Here is a 22,790-nt window from a genome sequence, read left to right as displayed (position 1 = left end):
TGATATTTCTGTCCCATAGTTTTTGCCAGTCTTCCAAATCTATAGAATATCCAAAAAATTTTGCCCATGCTATCGTTGTTTCTTTTATTTGTTCTTCTTCCATCTTTAAATTTAGCAGAAATCTAAATCAAGTTTTAATTGATTTAATCAAGTTTTCATCTGTTTTTAACAATATTTGATCAAATTCTGTCTGTTCTTTATAAAATCCCGTTATCTTTACATCTTTTTCATATCTCGTTTGAATTTGTAAATATGGCCACCATGGTAAATCAATACCTTGTTGTTGTAAATCTTGTCTGTCTTTCAATTTTCCTTCATTGTCCAAGATATCTTTATAAATCACGACTTTGTCATAGTTAATTAGATTTGGGTAAGCAAAAACTTCCATTGTTGAAAGCCATTCAGGTAGCTTGATATAAATTTTCTCTTTTATTCTTTCCAATTCTAAAAGAAGAACATTCCTTATGAAATGGTTTTGGAAATATCTGTGTGTTTTATTCTTCCTGTACCATAGGAAGGCATGCCAACCAATTTGTAGGTCATACTCCTCTAGATACAATAGTCTTTTGTTTCTCAGCATTATTCATTCTTTAAGCCATGGTAAATAGCTACTTAATAATATAGTCTCCAGTCCGGGAGTCCAAATCCTCCACTATCTTAGCTTCTTGTAGCATTTTCACTTTAATTCGTACTTTTTTCCCTTGCCAAATAAATGTCAATATTGTTGCATTTAGGTCATCAAAAAAGCCCTTTCCCAGTTTTACAGGAATCGTGTGGAATAAGAAGACTATTTTTGGTAAAATATTCATTTTCACTGTAGCTATTCTTCTTAGCAATGACAGTTGAAGATTTTTCCACTTTTCCAAGTATAGTTTTATTTGTTTTAACAATCCTTCGTAGTTGTCTTCTTTTAATGTTGCACATTTTATTGCCGGTAGATTCCTAAGTGTTTAACTTTTTTAACTATTTGTAGATTTGTCTTTTTTGTAAATTGACTTTTCAATTTTGTAAATTGACTTTATCTGTTAAATTCTTTGTTAATACTTTAGTCTTTTCTTTATTTTCAAACCTGCCACTTCTCCAAACTTTTCTATTCTCTCCAACAATTTAGTAGTTGTTTCAATGCAGCTCTTTAACCACAAAAATAGCGGTATTTTCTCTAAACCTGTAAAACCTATATATATATATATATATATATATATATATAATAGGCAAAATTGCAAAAAGCTATTTGTTTGGAAAAACATAACCCCAAATGCATACACATTTATAAAATATTAAAAGAATATAAAATAACTGTTTAAAAAAATCTCTAATCCAACTAATCAGAGCTGACATATTAGCAAAATTGAAAAACCAAAATCGACAGACACATATGCCCAGTTCTAATTCGGTTTTATGGGCAGCACAGATCAATGGATTGTGCTTTAATTTTAGGAAAGGAAATTTCCTGAAGACATTCTGCTGTGCAAAGCAGTTGCACTGATTTTGCATATAAGTGCAACCCTAAGATGGCCTGCTGTGTCATAGGGATACCTGACTTACCTGGGAGGTCAATTCGTCCCCACACTCTTGCTAGTTAGCTTCAGTGAAAATACAACATTATTGGCCTGTAATCTCATTTAAAGGCCTCTGTCATTCTCACTTACCAATGGGCATGGGACGCTGCAACTGTTCAAAGGCACAACGGTGCTAAAAATAACTTTGTGACCAATCTTTGCATTTACAACCATTGTAGAATCCCTCAGTCATGTGACTGTCACTTTGAAACTAATATACATATTTGCCAGCAACAATACTGTACAGTTTGGAAAGTGGAAGTAAAATTGTAAGTCACAATCATGTAATTTTTCACTTAATAACTGCATCCCTTTGCTTAACAACCAAAGGGTAAATAAAGCCAACTGCAGTCACAGGATTTTCTGCTTAGCGGCCAAGTTGCTTGTCCCAATTGTGATTACTAAGTGAAAACAATAACAATACTATATTTTAGTATGGGTATGGCTAATACCAGAGCCAGGGGTATTATATGTAACGCTGCACAGAAGCTCCCTAAAACTGGAAGCTTTAATACTAGAAGGCGTTGGTTTCATAATAGACTGTAAGAACCACGACTATAGGTAATCTTCCGGCAAAAACCCCTCCCATTTGATAAACTGGATTCAGACTTACAACCACATGGTTTGCTTAATAACCATGTGATTCACTTAACAACTGCAGTGATTCACTTAACAGCCATAATTAAAATGATTATAAAATCGAGTTTAGTCATGTGAAGACTCAACATTTGACAGCAATGATTTACGACCAGAATTCAGGGCTCAATTATGGTTATAAGCTGAGGACTACCTATAGTCTATTTTATACTGTCAAAAAGTGGCACTTACAAGAAGGCATCAAAGTGGGACTAGAATGACAAAAGTAAACATTGTACTGTCACATCACAAGCCCCACCTTCTTTGTGTGTTAATTGTGGCATCGCATGCCCAAAACGTGCAGTGCAATACCATGTGACAAAAGAAGCAGAATTGTACAGATGTCCATGTTCCAACTTCCTAACTCCGTTAGATAATGGGATAATCTCTCTTACCTTTCTTATTGCATTGTAGGGCTCTGTGCTTCTTGGGTAAATGCTTAACAAAACTCAATCATCCAGCCAACACTCTTGATAGGTTTCCATTGCACTATCAGGATAAACGTGCCCCAAATTTGAAATCTCCTTGAGAAAATGTGCTACTCTTCATTCTTCTAAGTAATTATATCTATAATTGCCATAGATTTCTTGATGTGATGTATGAACATAACTTTTAATTCTTCCTTTAGATGAACAATGCACCAGGTTCTACCATCCAGATAAAGGAACAGGCCTTCTCAATAAGATATGTCACAGTAATGTTTGCCGATGTGCAGAAGGTAAGTTGGGATAAATAAGGTAAAGTTTGTGTCTGAGCAATAAAATGGAAGATTTGGGGAAGAGACAGTATGGAATCTCTGGCATGTAAACTTAATTAACTTATTTATAAAATGTATTAGCCGCCCATCTTACCATATGGTAACTCTGGGTGGCTTACAGTCATAAAAATATATCTATACATATACAATTAAAACATAAATAATTAAAATCAAACATTAAAACCTAAGGACACATGGGGAGGATGGGGGCAGAGTGTGGGGGGGAGGTGGGATCTGTTATTACTCGATCAATCCCCTCCACAGTGCTGTTCCCCCACTGGGGCTCCAGGCCGACTGGCAGAGCCAGGTCTTTAGGCCCTTGCAAAAGGATAGGAGGGTTGGGGCCAACCTCACATTGGGGGGCAAAATGTTCCAGAGGGTAGGAGCAACAGCAGAGAAGACCCTCCTCCTTCCAGCCGCAATAATTGGGCTGACCGGACTGGCAGCATGCCTTCTCTGTGGCACAAATGAGACGGGCCAATCCCGGTGGGGTGAGATGACCCAAAAGGGTCAATGGTATCAAAAACTGCTGAGAGGTCAAGGAGAGCAAAGATGGTTGTACTACTACCCCCATCTCACTCTTGCCAGAGATCATCGACAAGTGTGACCAGTGCTATTTCCATCTCATAACCGGGCCTGAATCCTGACTGAAAGGGGTCCAGATAATCTGTTTCATCCAGGAACCTCTGTAGCTGCTGGGCCACCACCTTTTCCACAACCTTCCCTAAGAATGGGAGGTTGGAAATTCGGCGAAAATTGTCCAGGCAGGTGGGATCCAGTGATGTTTTTTTAAGGAGGGGATGAACCAGGGCTTCCTTAAAAGCATCCAGAAATCTTCCCTCCTCCAGTGATATATTAATCACTGCCTGGACCTACCTGCCTGACACCATCTTGGAGGCCTTCATCATCCAGGAGGGACAAGGATCTAACTGACAGTTGGTGGTGCTGACAGCATTAGGGCCAATAGGATCAAACCATTCCTAGATAATAGTTCAAGACCACTCCCTGGGCATCTCACATAGACCATCTCCATGCATGGGATCCAACTGGGAATGGATCTGAGCAACTTTATCCAGCAAGTGTTGAACAAACTCTTCTGCCTGGCCCTGAAAAAGATTGCCTGAGCCCTCCCCTCCCCCAACCTCCAGTTTGAACCTAATTCAAACTGAATCAATGATCACTTTTCTCAGTCTGAATCTATTCAGAAACTTTGGACTCTGTGCTTTCTAAAATAATATGAGGAGAGAGTTGCTGGATCTTAGTCGCTGCAGTATTTTATAAAATGATCACTAAGGAGTTTACATGTAATTGAAGATCCATTGTTTCTACGCATTTCTATGTTTATTTATGAGCTGCTTTTAAAATCTAACAGTATGACCAAATCAAATAATACCAAGGAAATAGATAAAAACAAAATGTATCCATACAATATGAATATTTAACACTTGTTATTCTTCTGTGGGACATGCCCGTCTCATGACCATGGCCAATTTCCTTCCATTCGCCTGTTTCTCACATTCCCCTGAGAGTTAGTCAGCAGTTGGACAAGCAACTGCAGAAAGAATAACCAGGGAATAGCAAGTTGCCAGAACATTGTGTTTAGATCCAGATTTAAGTCCTGCTCATCTACAAAGCATATCTATTGCTTTCAGACTATTTCTTCTATCATTGTTGTGAAAATAATATAGAAAACTATAAAATGATTTGATATTCCTATAGATTAAAAGAATTTGCAATCTGGAACTAATCTGCAATCAACCACCAAATGAATGGTGAAACTGTTAATGAATGGTGAAACTGTTAATGTCACTGTATAGTGATTGATTATTTTACAGATGATTTATTACCTATAGACCTCTTCTCAAAATACAATTTACATGACATCCTTTTTGAAAATCATTGTTTTATTCATACTTGAAAAAGGAGATATAAAAGATTGCTAGAACAGAGTTCATTGCAATTACTGAATTATTATTTTAAATATTATATCAGAGCTGTTAGAATTGTTTATGAAAGACCCAGTATTTTATTTGTTCCTTAAATACACAACAAACCTTACCTGATTTTCTCTGCAGAAAAAATAAGATAATGTAAGCATTCGAAATACCACATTATTGAGTAACTATGTAGATTAGAGCAGAGTTCCCCAACATTTTTGGCTTTGTGGATTGGTGGGAGGGGTGGAAGAGGGGATGGTGCCGTTTAAATAGCTGGCAAGCGCATGCAGTTCCATTTGAAGAACATTGTGCATGAGCGCTTGCCATCCAGCAAATGGAACACACAGGCTCGCCTGCTGCTTGCGCAAGTAAGGATGTACCTGTGCATGCACTCACCAGCTGTTTCTGCAGTCCAGTTGCAAACCCCTCATGGCCATTAATGGGCCACGGCCCATAGGTTGGGGACTCCTGGATTGGAGGTAGTAGTAGCTTGTCCCATTTAAATCAGCATTACTGATTTCTGATTATCAAATATATATATCTAAAAATGAGACATTACCTTCTTCTGTGCTGGTAACGTCTTTCCCTAGCAAAGTCTTTTAAGTGAGAACATGTACCCTCAACAATCAATCCAACATGTGGTCTTCTCTTTTCTCCTCTTGAAGAAACCTGTTCCTTGCTCAACCAGCAGAAAAAGATTGATCTTCAGTTACGAATTCAAAAAGCCTGCGAGCCAAATGTGGATTACGGTATTTATATTGTAGAATCTTATTAATAAGGTGGTGGTGTTTTTCTTTGATAATGGTCTACTTCTAATTATCAAGGTCATAATTTGGAGCAGCCATTTTGAATTTATTCATAATCAGATGGATTTTTTTTTTAACCCTCAGAATACACATCCTCATCCTGGAGTGATATTTTTCTAGTTTACATGGTGCTGCTTGTTGGTGTGTTGTTGACCTCCGGTGTTGGATAATAGTTCATGGCTCCTGGAAATGGATCTGAATCAAGGAGTAAGCAGAGCCAAAGGACTGAGATTCAGAGAACATTTCCATGCTCCTCACTTCCACTGTTTTCAATCTCAATCCTTCAAAAAGCAGCATGAAGCCAAACTGCAATCATCTGCATGGCCCCATCCCCAAAACCCAGGGGCTAAACACTACAGTACTGTGAGGTGGAGTGAGGTGAAAGTTTTCACAAGTGGGGGAAAGGACTGCTTGGAAGCTTACTGTTAGCCCTTGGAGGTAGTCCAGACAAGAAGAGCAGCCGGGTGCATCAGAAGAATCTTTAGCATAAGGTTACATTAAGTGGATTCTTGAAGACTGGAAGTATTTCTCCCATCCTCTCTTTCTAGTCTCCGGAAAACTAGGGAGGGTCCCCTCTGACACACTTCCTGTGCTTTTCCCACCCCCACAGACTGAGCTGCCTCTCATCAGCCCGTTGCCTAGGTAGGCTGCAGGTCCTCCTCTTGTCTCCCAAGGTCATTCCAACAAGCCTGTAATGGTATCTGGGAATGACCTTGGGAGATGACTGGATAGGGGGCAGCTTAGCCTACAAAAGGAATTCAGGTGTGGCAAACGTCTCCCAAAAGATCCTCCCTAGTTTCTTGGGCTGTAAACGGGACAGGGAAGTAATGTACTTCCAGTCTTGCAAGATTCTGTTAATGCAAGCTTACAATAAAGTAGTTTTAGTCCATCTGGCCTTGCTTCCTGTCTGGACTACCTCACATGACTGATAACACTATCACATTCATAGAACCATGGCGCCTCAAGAGAAAATACACAATTTGCTTCCATGTACCCCACGATGGAGCTAGTACTCAGTGGCCCTACCTGAGGGATTCTGGACTGCCATAAAGATCCAGCCTGGAAGTGTCCATAGTCTAGGTGGAAACGTTAACAGTACCTGTCCCAAAGCTGTTTTTCTGAAAAGCAGCTGGACTTTCTTGGTAAGAAAGAAAATCCAGTTGCCTTTTGGAATAGCATGTTTGGGGTAACAATGACTGGATGATTGAGAATGACTACTAAGCACTAAAGATTTGTAACTATAAAAAAATAATAAAACATTTTTTTTAAAAAAGAGAATGTCTAGAGACAACTAGCAGCACCTGTGCTTCACTGATTATACCACTCACGATGAAAAATAATCAGCTGTCTTAACAAGTATTGTTTCTGTCTTTGTTCTTAAAAGTCTACAAAGCCAAGTTGCTTCGCATAGAAGAAAAAGATGCTAGTGATATCTATGTCATGGATGTTTTAGAAGTTATTAAAGGAGGTAAGAATTTTCCCCCTAAAGCAAAGCAAATATTAGATAAAGGAAACATTTTCTTTAAATCTGAAAGTTCATTTGAACCCCATTTGAAAGTTCAGATTAGTCTATTTAATTTGGTTTAATTTATTTAATTTAAGTGTCACCCATTCTTAATTGACTATTGACAATGTACAATAAATTCAAACAAAATAATAAATGCAGTGTAGTAAAATTACTAATGGAATAGGAAAAAAGAATAAAGAGCAAGAACAGATGCTGAATCCAACTGATATCATCCATATCCCCAAATGTATCTGACAGGAACCCAATCACCCTAACCCAAGGGCTTGAAGCCAGCTCTTGAAGCTTTCTAGAAGGCCAACAGGGTGGGAGTTACCGAGATATCGGGAGAATTTCACCTACCTACCTTTATGGTCAGAATGTCAGTGTTTCCTAGAATTTTCCTTGCGTAAGGTAAAAGAAGGCAGCCATTAAAAACCCAGTGTCTCAAGTGTCAGTACAAAATATTTTATTGCACAGAAACTCACAGTTCTATGGAACAGTAAAGTCAGATAGAAGTTCTCTCAAAATGTGCATGATTGAATATTTCCCAGAATTTTTTGTAACACTTTAAGATTCATCATCCTCACAAATGTGTTTCAGTAATTCCTTCAAACTTCCCTTATTCTTACCTTTATGAATTACCAAAAAGAATATAGGATAGCATGCAACTTAACAAATCAATATTTCTTAAAACAAAGTTTCCAATTTAATGCTTCTGGTTACAGTAAGGATGCACAAATAGATGTAGGTCTGGTGTGTTTTTTTGCTTGTAAGAGGAGCTGTCTTTAAATTGATCTCTTTACACTTTTTTTCTCTGTTTCAAAGAGAGGAAACATTTTATTCCTCATTATCATTGTTATTCAAACTCATGATAGGGTTTTTCTAAACAGAATGTTTCGATTTTAAATAAGGATTCAGGATTTTATCTGTGAGGATGAGAACTAGGGATGAGTTACATCTGAAAAAGAGGGAGGAGCCATTTTTATCATTCTACCAGTTTTCTGTATCCTGATCAATCTGTTCCAGTGAGTCAGAACAGAATGGACAGAATGGACCAGTTCTGTGGAGACCAGTTTTTCCGTGGACTGTATGGGAGCATGGTTTCATGATTCCACATGTGTGTGGATTGGGCTTTGCTTGCTTGCGCGGACCGGTTCCTGGCAGACCGTGGACAGGTGCTGGTCCATGGACTGGAGGTTGGAGACCCCTGAGTTAGAAGATCAAGTGTGGGAAGGATCTGTTCTAGTGGGGGTTGCCAATGGATTTGTTTCACTCTGCAAAAATGTGGGGTAGACAGAATCACCACCAGATGGATCCGTAGCTGGCTGACCAGCCATACTCAGCGTGCGGTCCTCAATGGAACTGCATCTACATGGAGGGAAGTGTGTAGTGGGGTGCCCCAGGGCTCTGTTCTGGGCCCAGTGCTCTTCAACATTTTCATCAACAATTTGGACAAGGGGATAGATGGGGAACTCATCAAATTTACAGACGGCACCAAGCTGGCAGGAATAGCCAACACTCCAGAAAACAGGCTTAAGATACAGGAGGATCTTAAGAACACTGGCCGCTATCTAACAAAATGAAATTCAATGGTGAAAAAAGTAAGCTTCTACATTTAGGCAAGAAAAATCAAATGTACAGGTATAGTATAGGGGGTACCTTGCTCAATAGTAGTAACTGTGAGAGGGACCTCAGAGTCCTAGTGAACAATCACCTAAATATGAGCCAGCAGTGTGCTGCAGCTGCCAAAAAGGCCAACACAGTGCTGGGCTGCATTAACAGAGGGATAGAATCAAGATCATGTAGAATGTTAATACCACTTTACAATGCCTTGGTAAGGCCACACTTGGAATACTACATCCAGTTTTGGTCGCTGCAATGTAAAAAAGATTTGAGACTCTAGAAAAAGTATAGAGAAGAGCAACAAAGATGATTAGGGGACTGGAGGCTAAAGCATATAAGGAACGGTTGCTGGAATTGGGTATGTCTAGTTTAATGAAGAGAAGGACGAGGGGGGACATGATAGCAGTGTTCCAATATCTCATGGGCTGCCACAAAGAAGAGGGAGTCAAGCTATTTTCCAAGGCGCCTGAAGGCAGGACAAGAAGCAATGGGTGGAAACTAAGCAAGGAGAGAAGCAACCTAGAACTAAGGAGAAACTTCCTGACAGTTAGAACAATTAACCAGTGGAACAACCTGCCTCCAGAAGCTGTGAATGCTCCAACACTGGAAGTTTTTAAGAAGAGACTGGACAGCCATTTGTCCGAAATGGTATAGGGGTTTCTGCCTGAGCAGGGGGCTGGATTAGATGACCTCCAAGGTCCCTACCAACTTTACTATTATTATTATTATTATTACAAATGTATTTCAGTAATTCCTTCAAACTTCCCTTATTCGTACCTTTATGAATTATCAAAAGGAATATGGGATAGCATACAACTTAACAAATCAATGTTTCTTAAAATTTCCCTTTTAGTGCTTCTGGTTACAGTAAGGATGCACAAATAGATGTAGGTCTGGTGCATTCTTTTGCTTGTAAGAGGAGCATGCCTTTAAATTGATCTCTTCACTCTTTTTTTCTGTGTTTTAAAGAGAGAAAATGTCTTATTCCTCATCATTATCACTGTTATTCAAACTCACAACAGGGCTTTTCTAAACAGAATGTTTCTGTTTTAAATAAGGATTCAGGATTTTATCTGTGAGGATGAGGAACTAGGGATGAGTTACACCAGAAAAAGAGAGAGGAGCCATTTTTATCATTCTATCAGTTTTTTATATCCTGATCAATCTGCTCCAGTGAGTCAGAAGATCCTCCAACAAGTGTGGAAAGGATCTGTTGTAGTGGGGTTGCCAATGGCCTCACTTCACTCTGCAAAAATGGCCTCCCTTTCACATCTGTTGACAGGAATCTTCTCTGGATGATCCACAGACAGATGAGGTTAGCCTGAAAAGTGCTCCAGTATTGAGATAGGGAACTGGTTTTTCAGTGTCAGATGCTGTGGTATCTGTGTGGCATATAATTGGCTTTTCTGAGGAAAAAGATAGAGCTGAGAAGATGGTTTGTTTCCCCCAGGGTGATAAATATGGTTCAGTAGCAGTTGAAGAAAGAACCAATGCACTCACTAAATACAGCTGTTCCCTCTTCCCTGGTTACATAACATTATTTGCCAATGTACAGCAAGAACATTTCCCTATTGAAATATGTATTCAGATTTTATCTAACTTTTGCAGGCACTGACCGAAATCCACAAGCAAAGCCCCGCCAGTATGTCAGTCAAAGGAAATGCCAGGAGGCTCTGAATCTGAAGGTGAACAATGATTATCTGATCTGGGGTCTCAGCAGTGACCTGTGGCACAAGAAAGATGAGTATGTATTTCACTAATATTTTTAATTTTCTAAAATTTTGTAGACTTTGCTGTTCTGCTATCAAATCTACAGATATATCTACAGTACCATAGAAAAAGCAACCAAATCTGAATCTGTTAATATCAAAATAGCCATTCTTCCTCAGATTTATTGGATGCCACAGAAGATTTCTGTAGGTTACATATGACCTTGTGGGGAAGACTCTGGAAGACTTAACTGGGATTTTTAGATTGCTTCATGAATGGTTAGCAGCATCTCCCCAGCAAAGTCTCTCTGGGAATATCTGAAGCTTTTGCCCGGATGCTCCAAGCCACACAGTCGGTATCCTTTGTTGTATACTGAGGAGCTGTGCTTGCCTGGAGGTGTCTTTTCTACCACAACCTCAAATTTCCCAGAGCCTCCAGATCTAGCCTGCAAGGATCTGCATATGTGAGATCTTTCACTTAGCAAAGAATGAAAGTTGTCTGTATCTCTTTGCTACTGTCTAGTGGTTGCCCAGATTTTTGCAGCCCAGACCTACTCGTCCCATCCATCCTGTTCACTTTGTTCTGAATTATTTCCACCATTGTTTTTTTTAGTACAGACAGTTCAATAGGGGAAGGGTTGCACCTAGTTGTTCCTCTCTATACACTCAAACATGTAAATGAAAAAGAGTGGGTAGATTATCACTGTATGTTTAGGAATGTGCACCTGTTGTTTTAGATGTTTTTGGGAACATTAAGGTTGATACTCATTTACCTGAAGAAGATCAAAGTACTGCTTGGGTGGTTTAACCTTCCAAAGCAACATAAGGATTTTCTCATTTCTATCTAATACTTCTTAAAGTCTTCCTGAATTTAGGGTTGTCTTAGATGCCACAAGTCTGATGCATCTCTTATTCTCCTTGCCTGGTTGACTTTGAGAAGTTCTAGCTATGAGCCATTGGAGGGATTATTCATTCCATTTGGGTTCTACAAACATACTTTAAAATTTTTGTTGATAGTATATATCTGTAGCATTCAGATACAATTTTCTACAACTGAAATGTGTAAAGTCTTTTATGGCAGGAGCCATTCGAATTTCACAGAATTCAGTTCTTTCTGGATTTGGATTTTAAGGAAAAAGAAAAGTTTCTTCTCTCACCCTAAAATCAAAATCTAAATTAAAATGTCATACTCATAGGATGAAATAATTAGAACCTATACTTGGATTCAGTTCAAACCTAGAACATTGCTCCAACAATTGAACTAATTTCCTTGCAGGGTTAAGTTTTAAGCTAGCCTGTTTCCTCTTTCCAGAATTTCCTACCTGATTACAAGGAACACCTGGATCGAGAGGTGGCCAAATGAAGATGAATGTCAGGATGAAGAATTCCAGAATTTGTGCAATGATTTTACTCAGTTGTCCAACACACTGACTATTTTTGGCTGCCCTAATTAAGGTACAGAAGAATCAATGATAGGAAGAAAATTCTCAGAAGACACATTTTTGAATCAATACATATGTTACTTTTTCTCTTGATTTTTTAGTTTTTTATCATTTTGCTTTGCTATTTTCCTTCAAAATTGTTTATACATAAAATAAATAATTGATTTCTTACTTTGGTATCCTGTTGATTGTTAATAAGCAATGATATTTCCAGATTATTCTTTTTTGTTCTTCTGATCCTTTTAAGAGTCAAAGTTCTTGAAGAAGATTATAAAGTATTGTTTTAGTGATGAATGAGTTAGTGGGTGAATATTAACTGGGGAAGAGAATTAGGTGGCACAGTTCAACACGGTACAGGATAGAAATTTACTTCCTAGTAACTAGAATAGATAGATCATTGTATTTTATTGAATTTTCACCAAAGGCAATACTCAAAGTGCTTTTTCATTTCCTGAAAATTGCAAAGGCATGCCCATATATATTTCTCCCATGCATATAGCTTTCCATCCAATACAAATTGCATCACAAGTTGATATCTGGGTCACAAAAGAAATGCTGAATATTGATTGCAGCTATCCCCTCTTTTGTTGTTAATTGCGAAGTTGTGTCCGACCCATTGCAACCCCATGGACAACGTTCCTCCAGGTCTTCCTGTCCTCTACCATCTTCTGGAGTCCATTTAAGTTTACACCTACTGCTTCAGTGACTCCATCCAGCCACCTCATTCTGTCATCTCATTCTTCTATTGCCATCAATCATTCCCAGCATTAGACTTTTCTCCAGTGAGTCCTTCCTTCTCATTAGGTGGCCAAAGTATTTGAATTTCAACTTCAGGATTTGGCCTTCTAAAGAGTAGTCGGGGTTAATCTCTTCTAGGACTGACCAGTTTGAATGCCTTGCAGTCCAAGGGACTCGCAGGAGTCTTCTCCAGCACCATAGTTCAAAGGCCTCAATTCTTTGTCGCTCAGCCTTTCTTATGGTCCAACTTTCACATCCATACATTGCAACTGGGAAAACCATGGCTTTGATTATACGCTGTTTTGTTGGCAGGGTGATGTCTCTGCTTTTTAGTATGCTGTCTAGATTTGCCATAGCTTTCCTCCCCAGGAGCAAGCGTCTTTTAATTTCTTGGCTTCAGTCCCCATCTGAGGTGATTGTGGAGCCCAGGAAAATAAAATCTGTCACTACCTCCATTTCTTCCCCGTCTATTTGCCAGGATCCCCTCTTTAGAGGTTATATATAATGAATAAAAAAATGAGAAATACTGATTTTAGAGCCAAAACTAAGTATTAATCAAGGAGGATCAGAGTATTGACTGTCTACAGGTTCCTTCCTCCAAGAAGCTTTTTTTAAAAGTTGTATTAAGATTGTCAAGGAATTGCACAGCAGTTGTCCAGATGAAGTTGGAGACACTATCACAAACTTGTAATCTTTTATTTATATAAATATATTTAACATTCAAACTTATAGCAGTCTTTGTCATCATTCAGAAAGAAAAACGCAAGATAGTCAGGAACACAGGAATATCACGAAGAAAGTTAAACAGTATGCAGAACATGCAGAAGAAAAAAGAGGGGGAAAAGGGAAACTCCCCTTTTATACTTATGGCAACCAATCATAGCGTAGATTGCATCATGCATGAGTCAGCACTCTCTAACTAATCAATTATAACTGTATTCTGGCCTATTGTACACTTTATTGTTCCATCTACTAAATTCAATATCCTAACAAAGTTAAAATAAACAACAAACTAGGACATTCCACTATCAACAACTATTCTGTCCTCTAATATTATTGTTTAAATAATGGGGTGGGCGTGGTTTTGGCCTGATGTATCCGGCCTGCAGGCCAGCAGTTTGACAGCCCTGATCTAGAGTATATACTTCTTCAGGAACTCTTCAAATCTTCAGGAACCCATCCATCCAGACCAAAGTGGGTCTTCACCCAAAAGGCAATTAAAGGACAATGTGGGGATAGTTCTGAATGTCTTAGAGTACCTACAGCAACACAACAAAGCAAACTGGATTATTATTATTTTTGAGATGCAGAAAAAGCTTTTGATTACATGTATGATAAGCTGGGCAAAAAAAAATCCAGTATAACATACCAATCAATCAATAGGAAAATATGTGGATAAAGGGACTGAAATTTACCTTATGCTTTAACTTCAAAGAGATTTTCTACAAAATAATGTATGGATGGTATTTATCCCCAGATAAATTGGCTAAAATGTATAAAGGATCCCCAAATAATAGTAGTAAAGTTGGAAGGGACCTTGGAGGTCATCTAGTCCAACCCCCTGCTCGGGCAGGAAACCCTACACCATTTCGGACAAATGGCTGTCCAGTCTCTTCTTAAAAACTTCCAGTGTTGGAGCATTTAACCTTTTATCACCTTTGATGGACTTGTAAATTAGTTAAACAATATTGGAGGGAAATAGGTAATTCAAAAGTTTTTGAAAATTAATGTACAATTTAGACCAGAATTTTTTTTTATTAGGCTTTGTGGATAAAACAGTGAAAAATCAAATGGTGTTTTACATGATAATAGCAGCATAAGGTTTATATGCTCAACATTAGAAAGATCCTATGATATCCACAACACAGGAATGGTTAACAGGGACTTCTGATTCCTCCCTGTAGTGATGTGGCTGAGGGATTGCGGGGCTCCGCACGCCACGACTGATTTCGCCCTGCCAGGGGACCCTAAATGGGTCAAAAGTCACCCTGGAGAGGCGACAAAGAAGGAGGGGTGCCTCAATGATTGAGGAACAACAGTGGTTGATCCGCTCGATCTGGGGGAAGCCCTCCAACCTGACAGAAGAAAGGTTAGCTGCACATCAGTGTCTAGCCCAAGCTACTAGCAGGCGAAGTCCAAAAGCACGGACCAGAACAATGGTGAACAGTGTGCTTGAATCTGGGTGAGAATATCAATCTTCTCTCTTCTATTCTGTAACTGATTCCCTGGAAAAGATCCCCAAAGCAAGAAATCCTCCGAAAGTGTGGGAAGGGACTAAATCACCACCCCTCCATAGAAGCGGCAAATTAATTTTCAAGGGGGAAAAATATACTGAAATGAAATTAATAATACTATAGTTTGGATAAATCTGAAAATTAAGAAGACCATTAAGATTTTACACTTAAAGAGCTCCGATGAAATTATAAAAAAATAATAACAATTTTTTTACTTGAAAAAGTTGGAAAATAAATAACTACTGTCATCTAGTGGAGAATCAGAGCATAGAACAACAGTAACTCTGACTCAGAAATTGGCAAGACGCCCAGAAACAAAGAATAATCTATTCCCTTGAACTTTAATAACCTTCAGCTAAATAGAAAACAGCTGGGAACAAAGAAAGAAAGCATACTGGGCCATTTTCAAACTTAAAAAATGCCTGCAGAAAAAGAAAACTTTAACTGTTGTCTATGCTCACGAATTTTTGCAGAAAAAGAAAAACTTTGATTCTTGGATAATCTTCTAGGGGGGAATTTACTAGAAGGCTTCAAGGTTGCTAAACATTCTGGTTTGCAACCCTGACTGGTTAATAATTGACCCCTGAATAGAAGAATTATTATAAAATACTATTTTCACTGATGCCTTGACAATTGAAAACACATTGGATTACAAAAACCATATATAAAGATAAGAACTATATAAGATTTGGTTGTTTGGATTTTGAGATTGGCTGGTTTGATAAGGCTAATTACAGAGACTATGGTACTGGTGAAAGACTGTTTGGAGGGGGGAGACAAAATGGATATTGCATATTTATTTGAAAGGGACAGGAAACCACATCTAATATACGCTTCTGAAGGTTCTAGCCTGGAACATCAGAGATCTGCAAGAGTAATACTTCAAGACAAGACAAGTACTTTTCAGGAGGACAATAGTATCAAACCACCATGAGATCAAAAACAACTTTGATGACATAAATGAGCACATCTTCAATCTAAACTTACAATTAAACAACTCTCAGAAAACGATGATAAAGAATCAACAAAAAATCAGATAACAGAACATAAAGTAGAAGAAACTTAAATAGGGAAGCTATAAATGAAGAGAACTATAACTTAACACAAACAGAAAAAATCTACAAGATTTTACCATGACAATGAAAATGGAAAAGATATTTTATCCTCCAGGACTTCAAAACAAATTCAAGGATAAGAAAGAAGATTTAACAAAATGGATTATAGAACTGCCAGGAAAATCATCAGAGTCTGGGAGACAAAAAGCGTATATCCTACTCAACTTGTCCCTCTCACTCCCAAAAATACAGAAACTTCCTGGCCAGTGGAATATACTAACTTGGAAAGCTATCTGGCAAAAGAAGAAGGCTAGAATTAGACTTAAGAGATTTTATTCGACTTACCTGACGGAGTACTACATGATTAAACATTTGTTTGCATATGGTTAAAAGAACAGATAATTTTGGATATAAAGGGACCTTATAGTAAGAGGGATAAGAGATATAAGTAGTATCATATATTTTTTACAATATATGAAATGTTAAAATACTGGGATGATGTATGTGAATAGAAAGTTTGGATATTTAAAGGTAATTAATTTTGAGAGAATTATGACTGAGAAGAATGATTTGAATACCGAGAGGAAATTAAGCTTAAATAAGAATTTTGAAAACAGGACATATAGTGACTTAACAAGATGACTTTTACAAATATAGTTGAAATATAAGCCATCCAGAAAAGATGTTATATGTGGATGTTATAGGATATATAAGTAGTATAATATTTTTATAATATATTGGGATGATGTATGTAAATGAAAAGTTTGGATATTTAGGTAATCAATTGTGAGAAAACTATGACTGATAAGAATGATTTGAATACTGAGGGGAAATTAAGTTTTAATAAGAATTTTGAAAACAGGACACATAGTGACCTAATACAATTGAAACATAAGTTAATAAGAAAAGATGTTTTATATGGATGTCATTGTTATTTGTACAAACACAAAAAAGTTTATATCCAATCTTGTATGTATTGAAAATATTGTTATATTTATCTAATGTTGACAAAGGAGAATACCATTGGAAGAAGGGAAGATCAAGGAAACATATTATTAATTAATATATTGATTATGGAATTATAGAAATTAATTATGATTATTTTTTTCAAATATATGAACCCAGACAACATGCTGTTTACTAAGCACTAAGGATTGTTATTGCAAAAAATCAATAAAATATATATTTTTAAAAAAGGAATGGTTAACAGAACTGGCAACAACGGCCAAGTTAATGGCTCTTATAAGAGAAAGATCACTTTAGATGAAAGAAATTCATCTATAATTGAAGCCTTTTCTGAACTTTATGCAAGAGATGGGGGGGGGGATAAAATTTTGTCATATGGATTTGATGAGTGTTAAAATTTTAAAGAAGGGGGAAAGAATTTTTTTCTTTTGGGGGGAAATGGGACAAGGAGAGAAGCAACCTAGAACTAAGGAGAAACTTCCTGACAGTGAGAACAATTAATCAGTGGAACAACCTGCCTTCAGAAGTGAAAATGCTCCAACACTGGAAGTTTTTAAGAAGAGACTAGACAGCCATTCCTGAGCAGGGGGTTGGACTAGATGACCTCCAAGGTCCCTTCCAACTTTACTACTACTACTACTACTACTACTACTACTACTACTACTACTACTACTATTATTATTTCATTATAGTCTTAAACTAAGGGTTGAAAGTAAACATTCTTCATATCCCTGGAAAAAGAAGTCGGAAGTCATTATTTATAGATATTTGTGTTTTCCTTACTTTTTCTTTATACTTTTTCACACTTCTATCCCTATTCTTTTTTATTTATCATTTCTGTTGAATATTAGTTGTTTTTTTATGTGTACACTTTATAAAATGTAATACAATTATTTTAAAAAACTTTATGTGTTTGGCTTAAATATTACATGATAATGGTGATGATGATGATGACGATGACAATGATGATGTATACAGAGGGAAGGTTGTAACTTACAATAACAGAAAAAAAGGTTCAGATGCTGTACCAGTTCTGGGAAGGCTTTTTGTTTTGTCTTTTCCCAAAAGTAAATTTTAAATCTAATCTATATTTACTTCATAGAACAATAATTCAGACCAAATAATGTGTTAAACTGATGTAGAAATTATCTATGCATTCCAGCCAAGCTGGATGTGCTTCATTTGCTTACTATGTCTTCCTTCAGCTAAAATAGCAATGGATGAAGCAAAGCATGAACTCCTACACATAAGCCTGATGATGCAATTAAGAAACCATCTGTTTTATTTTATTTGCAGTAACCTTAGGCAAAACCCAGTTTATACATTTAGAGCACCATTCCCCAAAATTGAGATCTGTGTTTTTAAAATGATTGTCCAATATTTCTCAAGAAATCTTATTTAAAATCTTCCTTCACATGTAATCTTTTCAGTGCTTCAATATATATTTTGCAGGTTATGGCAGACAAACCTCATTGCCTTCTTTCATAAAGTGATTAAATTAGTGGATCAAGAAAATGTTGTGGATATACTTTAAGAATGCATTCAATGTGTTCCGCACTCAACATGTAGTCCTCAATGAAATTATGTCTACCTGGAGGGAAGCATGCAGTAGGGTACCTCAAGGTTGTGTCTTGGGCCCAGAACTCTTCAATATCTTTCTAAATGATCTAGATGAGAGGATTGAAGGGGCACTCATCAGATTTGCAGAAGAGACCAAGCAGTGGGGAATTGTTAACATTTGGGAAGATACACTCAAGATTCAGAAGGATCTTGATGGACTTGAACATTGAGCTCTATCCAATAAGATGCAGTTCAGTGGTGAGAAAAATAAGGTCCTGCACTCATACAGGAAAAACCAAATGCACAGGTACAGAAAAGGCAGTATCTGGCTTAGCAATAGTACCTCTGAGAGGGATCTAGGTGTCCTGATGGACTGCCTTTTATGTATGAGCCAGCAGTGTGGTGCATCTGCCAAAGAGCCAATGCAGTCCTAGGTTCCATCAACAGAGGGATAGCATCAAGATCCAGGAGACAGATAATACTGCTCTATCCTGCCCTAGTAAGGCCACACTCGGAATAGTGTGTCCCATTCTGGTCACCATAATACAAAAAGGATGCTGAAGCTCTATTAAGAGTGCAGAGAAGAATGGCAAAGATTATAAAAGGTCTGGAGGCTAAATTATATGATGAATAGCTAAGAGAACTAGGCATGTCTAGCCTAATGAAGATAAGGCTTAGAAGTGACATGATAGCCATCTTTCAATACTTGAAGACCAGTCACAGGGAAGAGAGGATGTATTTATTTTCCATAGCACCTAAAGTCAGGATGAGAAGAGATGGGTGGAAGTTCATTAGAGGGAGATTCAACTTCTAATTAAAGAAAAATGTACTGATAGTGGTGGCATTATCAATGGCTTGCTTATAGGAGTTGTGGTGCTCCATTGCTGGAGCTTTTCAAGAAGAAATTGGACAATCTTTTGTTGGGATGATATAAGGATTCCTGTCTTGGGCAAGGGGCTGGACTAGAAGATCTCCAAGGTCTCTTCCAGCCCTATGATTCCAAGTCACTAAGCCATTCTATACAGATTATACTGTATCACCCTTCTAAAATAATACTTCACTATTCAAACTTTAAATCTGTTCTTAACACCACCGTAATATGTTCATCCCGGTGTTTTCTACTTTTAAAGGAATAGATTTAGATCACAAAGCCTGGGTTTTTAGAATCACATACTCTGTTCATAAGTCTGTATATCTACCTCAAATTTCAATTTAATTTCAACATGTATTCAATTATTGCCCAGTTTCTAAATCATAACATCAGAATAAATGCTTTCCCCCCTTCTTACAGAGTGCATGTTAAGTGGGAAAGGGGGCAAAATATAGAGCCATAGAGATACACAGTGCGTTCAGAAAGTATTCAGGTCCCCTTCACTTTTGTCAGTTTTGATTCTACAGCTGTTGAAATTATTTTTTTTTCTCATTAACCTATAAGTACTCCATAATGACAAAATGAAAACAGAGGTTTAGAATTTCTCTAAATTTATTAAAAAAGGAAAAAACAAATGTCACATTGGCATAATTATTCACATCCTTTGCAACAACACTTGAAATTTAGCTCTGGTGCCTCCCATTTCTCTTGATCATTGCTGATATGTTTCTATACCTTGATTGGAGTCCGCCTGTGGTAATTGATTGGACATGATTTGGAAAGACACACTCCTCTCTATAGAAGGCCTCACATCTGACAATGTACCAATCTTGGTTTCATCAGACCAGAGAATCTTGTTCGTCACAGTCTGAGAATCCTTCAGGTGCCTTTTTGCAAACCCCAAGTGGGCTTTCATGTCTTTTGCACTGAGGAGAGGCTTTCTTCTAGCCACTGTGACATGAATCCCAGATCAGTGGAGGGCTGCAGTGATGGTTGTCCTTCTGGAATTCTATCCCATCTCCATACAGGATCTCTGGAACTCAGTCTGAGTTCTTGGTCATCTCTCCTCCCCCAATTGCTCAGTTTGACTAGGCAACCAGCTCTTGGAAGAGTCCTGGTTGTGAAAAACATCTTCCATTTGAGAATTATGGAGGCCATTGTGCTCTTAGAAATTTACAGTGCAGCAGAAATTTTATTTAGCCTTCCCCAGATCTGTGCCTTGCAATAATCCTGTCTCTGAGCTCATGGCTTTTGCTCAACTACAGTATACATTGTCAGGTGTGAGGCTTTCTATAGAGAGGTATGTGCCTTTCCAAATCATGTCCAATCAATTTAATTTACCACAGGTGGACTCTAATCAAGATATAGAAACATCAGTAATGATCCAGAGAAATGGGAGGTACCAGAGCTAAATTTCAAGTGTTGTTGCAAAGGATGTGAATATTTATGCCAATGTGATATTTCAATTTTTTCTTTTTTTAATAAATTTACAGAAATCTCTAAACTCCTGTTTTCACTTTATCGTTATGTGGTACTGAGTGTAGATTAATGAAAAAAATGATTTTCAATAACTGTAGAATTAAGCTGAAACACAACAAAATTGGCAAAAGTGAAGGGGGTCTGAATACTTTCAAAATGTAGATGCTCTAAATCAATACATACATTTTTAAAAATTGCAACATGTATATTTTCCAGAAAGCTTGAGTGCAGCTTTCTCCAACAACTGGAATTGTGTGAATTGCTGTGCATCTGGTGGGAAAAACTGCTTTCATAAAATCCTTGTTTAGTTTTCGAGCTTCCGGTGGTCAGCGACGATGATGGCGGCTACTCTGTAGCCATCCTCCTGGGACGGCGTCAGATCTGCGGAGCACAGCGCACACCAGCTGGCCCGCGGCTCGAAATCCCCTTCCCGGGTGAAGGGACGGGGTAGAGATTACACGAATAGAGGTAGAATCTCTTAACCTCCCCTGGATTTCTTTTTTGGGGAGGTAGAAAGAGTGTTCCCTCGGAGTTCATGCTTTCTCCGCCTCCCAGCTGTCTTTGTTTCTTTGGAAACAAAGCGAAACGCCGCTACCATCTCCGCGCTTAAAGTTTTCTGGTGAGTGACTTTTAAAGCGGACAGAACTGTTTAAAGGATTTTACTTAGAGTGTAGAGTTTTATTTCTTTTTATTTTTTTTTTAGTTTATGCTGATTCTCTTTTTGTTTTTTGTTTTTTGGGTGGAGAATGAGAGTGAAAGTAAGATGGCGTTTTGAAAGTGCTTTTTTTTCCCCCCTTCTGGAAAGAAAGAACGGACTTAAAACAGTCTCTTTTTCTTTCAAGTTTTTTTTTCTCTCTTTTAAAGTGTTTTGGAGGTTTTGAAGTTTTTTTTCTTGCACTCTCCCTGGTCTTTTTTCTTAATCTTAAGGATTTTAGTATTTTTCTTTTTTTTTAAGAAGAAAGAAAGAGAGAATAAGATTTTTAAAAATGGCTTCAAAGAGACAACCAGCTTCTATAGTTTCTAAGGTGGTTTCCTCTCCTGCAATTGCAACTGTACAACAACAACTTAAAGCTACACCACCAGTGCTGCAACCTAAGGTTACACCTCCACCTTCTCCCTTGCCAGGCTTATCTGCACAAGACATTAAAGATATAATGGGAAACGCTGTATCCCAAATCAGGGAGGAAATGAAGCAACTTTTGGAACAGAGCAAGTCTGAAAGCAAAGAGGAAATGAAGGACCTTCTTAAACAGAATAAATCTGAAACTAAAGAGGAAATGAAGGAGCTTTTAGTGGAGAATAATATTATTTTGAGGCAAGACATAGTTGCAGCTTTATCAGGATTGGCTTCTGTGGTTGTGAAATTGGATTCCAGAGTTGAAGAGGTTGCAGAAAAAGTAGATTTCCTTGAGGATAAATTCCAAGATATGGAAAAAAAGATGGAAACTTCACAAGAGGATATTCTTATGTCTCACTATAGGCAAATGGAATATGCTTTGAGAATCAGGGGTCTCAAAGAAGATATGAACCAAGATCTGATGGAGATGGTGATTAATGATCTAGCTGTTGTTTTGAATAGGGATAAAGATGAATTACGTAGAGAAGTGGAAAAAATTTACAGAGTTAATTCCTGGATTGCAAAACAAAAGAACCTGCCAAGAGATGTGGTGATCTACTTTGCAAAGAGATCTCTGCGTAACGAAATCATACAAGCTTTTTACAACAAGAGATTCCAGATTGCTGCCCAAGATGTTATTATTTTAAAGGAAATCCCATCTAAAATTTTAAGAAATAGAAAAGATTTTGCTTTTCTAGCTAATGAGCTTAAAACAAGATTGATGCCATTCAGATGGGAGATCCTGATGGGTATTGTTTTGAGCCATGCGGGGACACACTACAGACTTAATACAG

The 22,790-nt window shown here is 37.7% G+C and overlaps 1 protein-coding gene across 1 annotated transcript in view; it reads left to right on the top strand.

Moving 5' to 3' along the window:
• C3 (complement C3) overlaps positions 1 to 12,147 on the top strand; it is a 77,299-nt gene extending 65,152 nt beyond the window's left edge. Inside the window, exons 37-41 of the mRNA XM_039337256.1 lie at positions 2,824 to 2,913; positions 5,555 to 5,638; positions 7,080 to 7,163; positions 10,434 to 10,569; positions 11,847 to 12,147. Coding sequence (XP_039193190.1) covers positions 2,824 to 2,913; positions 5,555 to 5,638; positions 7,080 to 7,163; positions 10,434 to 10,569; positions 11,847 to 11,988 — 536 coding nt within the window. The 3' untranslated portion in view covers positions 11,989 to 12,147. The remainder of the gene's footprint in view (positions 1 to 2,823; positions 2,914 to 5,554; positions 5,639 to 7,079; positions 7,164 to 10,433; positions 10,570 to 11,846) is intronic.
• The last annotated feature ends 10,643 nt before the right edge of the window (positions 12,148 to 22,790 follow it).

Source organism: Crotalus tigris, unplaced genomic scaffold, assembly GCF_016545835.1.
Source record: "Crotalus tigris isolate CLP2741 ecotype Arizona unplaced genomic scaffold, ASM1654583v1 scf7180000017673.840971, whole genome shotgun sequence".
Lineage (NCBI taxonomy): Eukaryota > Metazoa > Chordata > Lepidosauria > Squamata > Viperidae > Crotalus > Crotalus tigris.
Note: the sequence above shows the minus strand (reverse complement) of the source record. Positions and strands in the feature narration are given on the sequence as shown.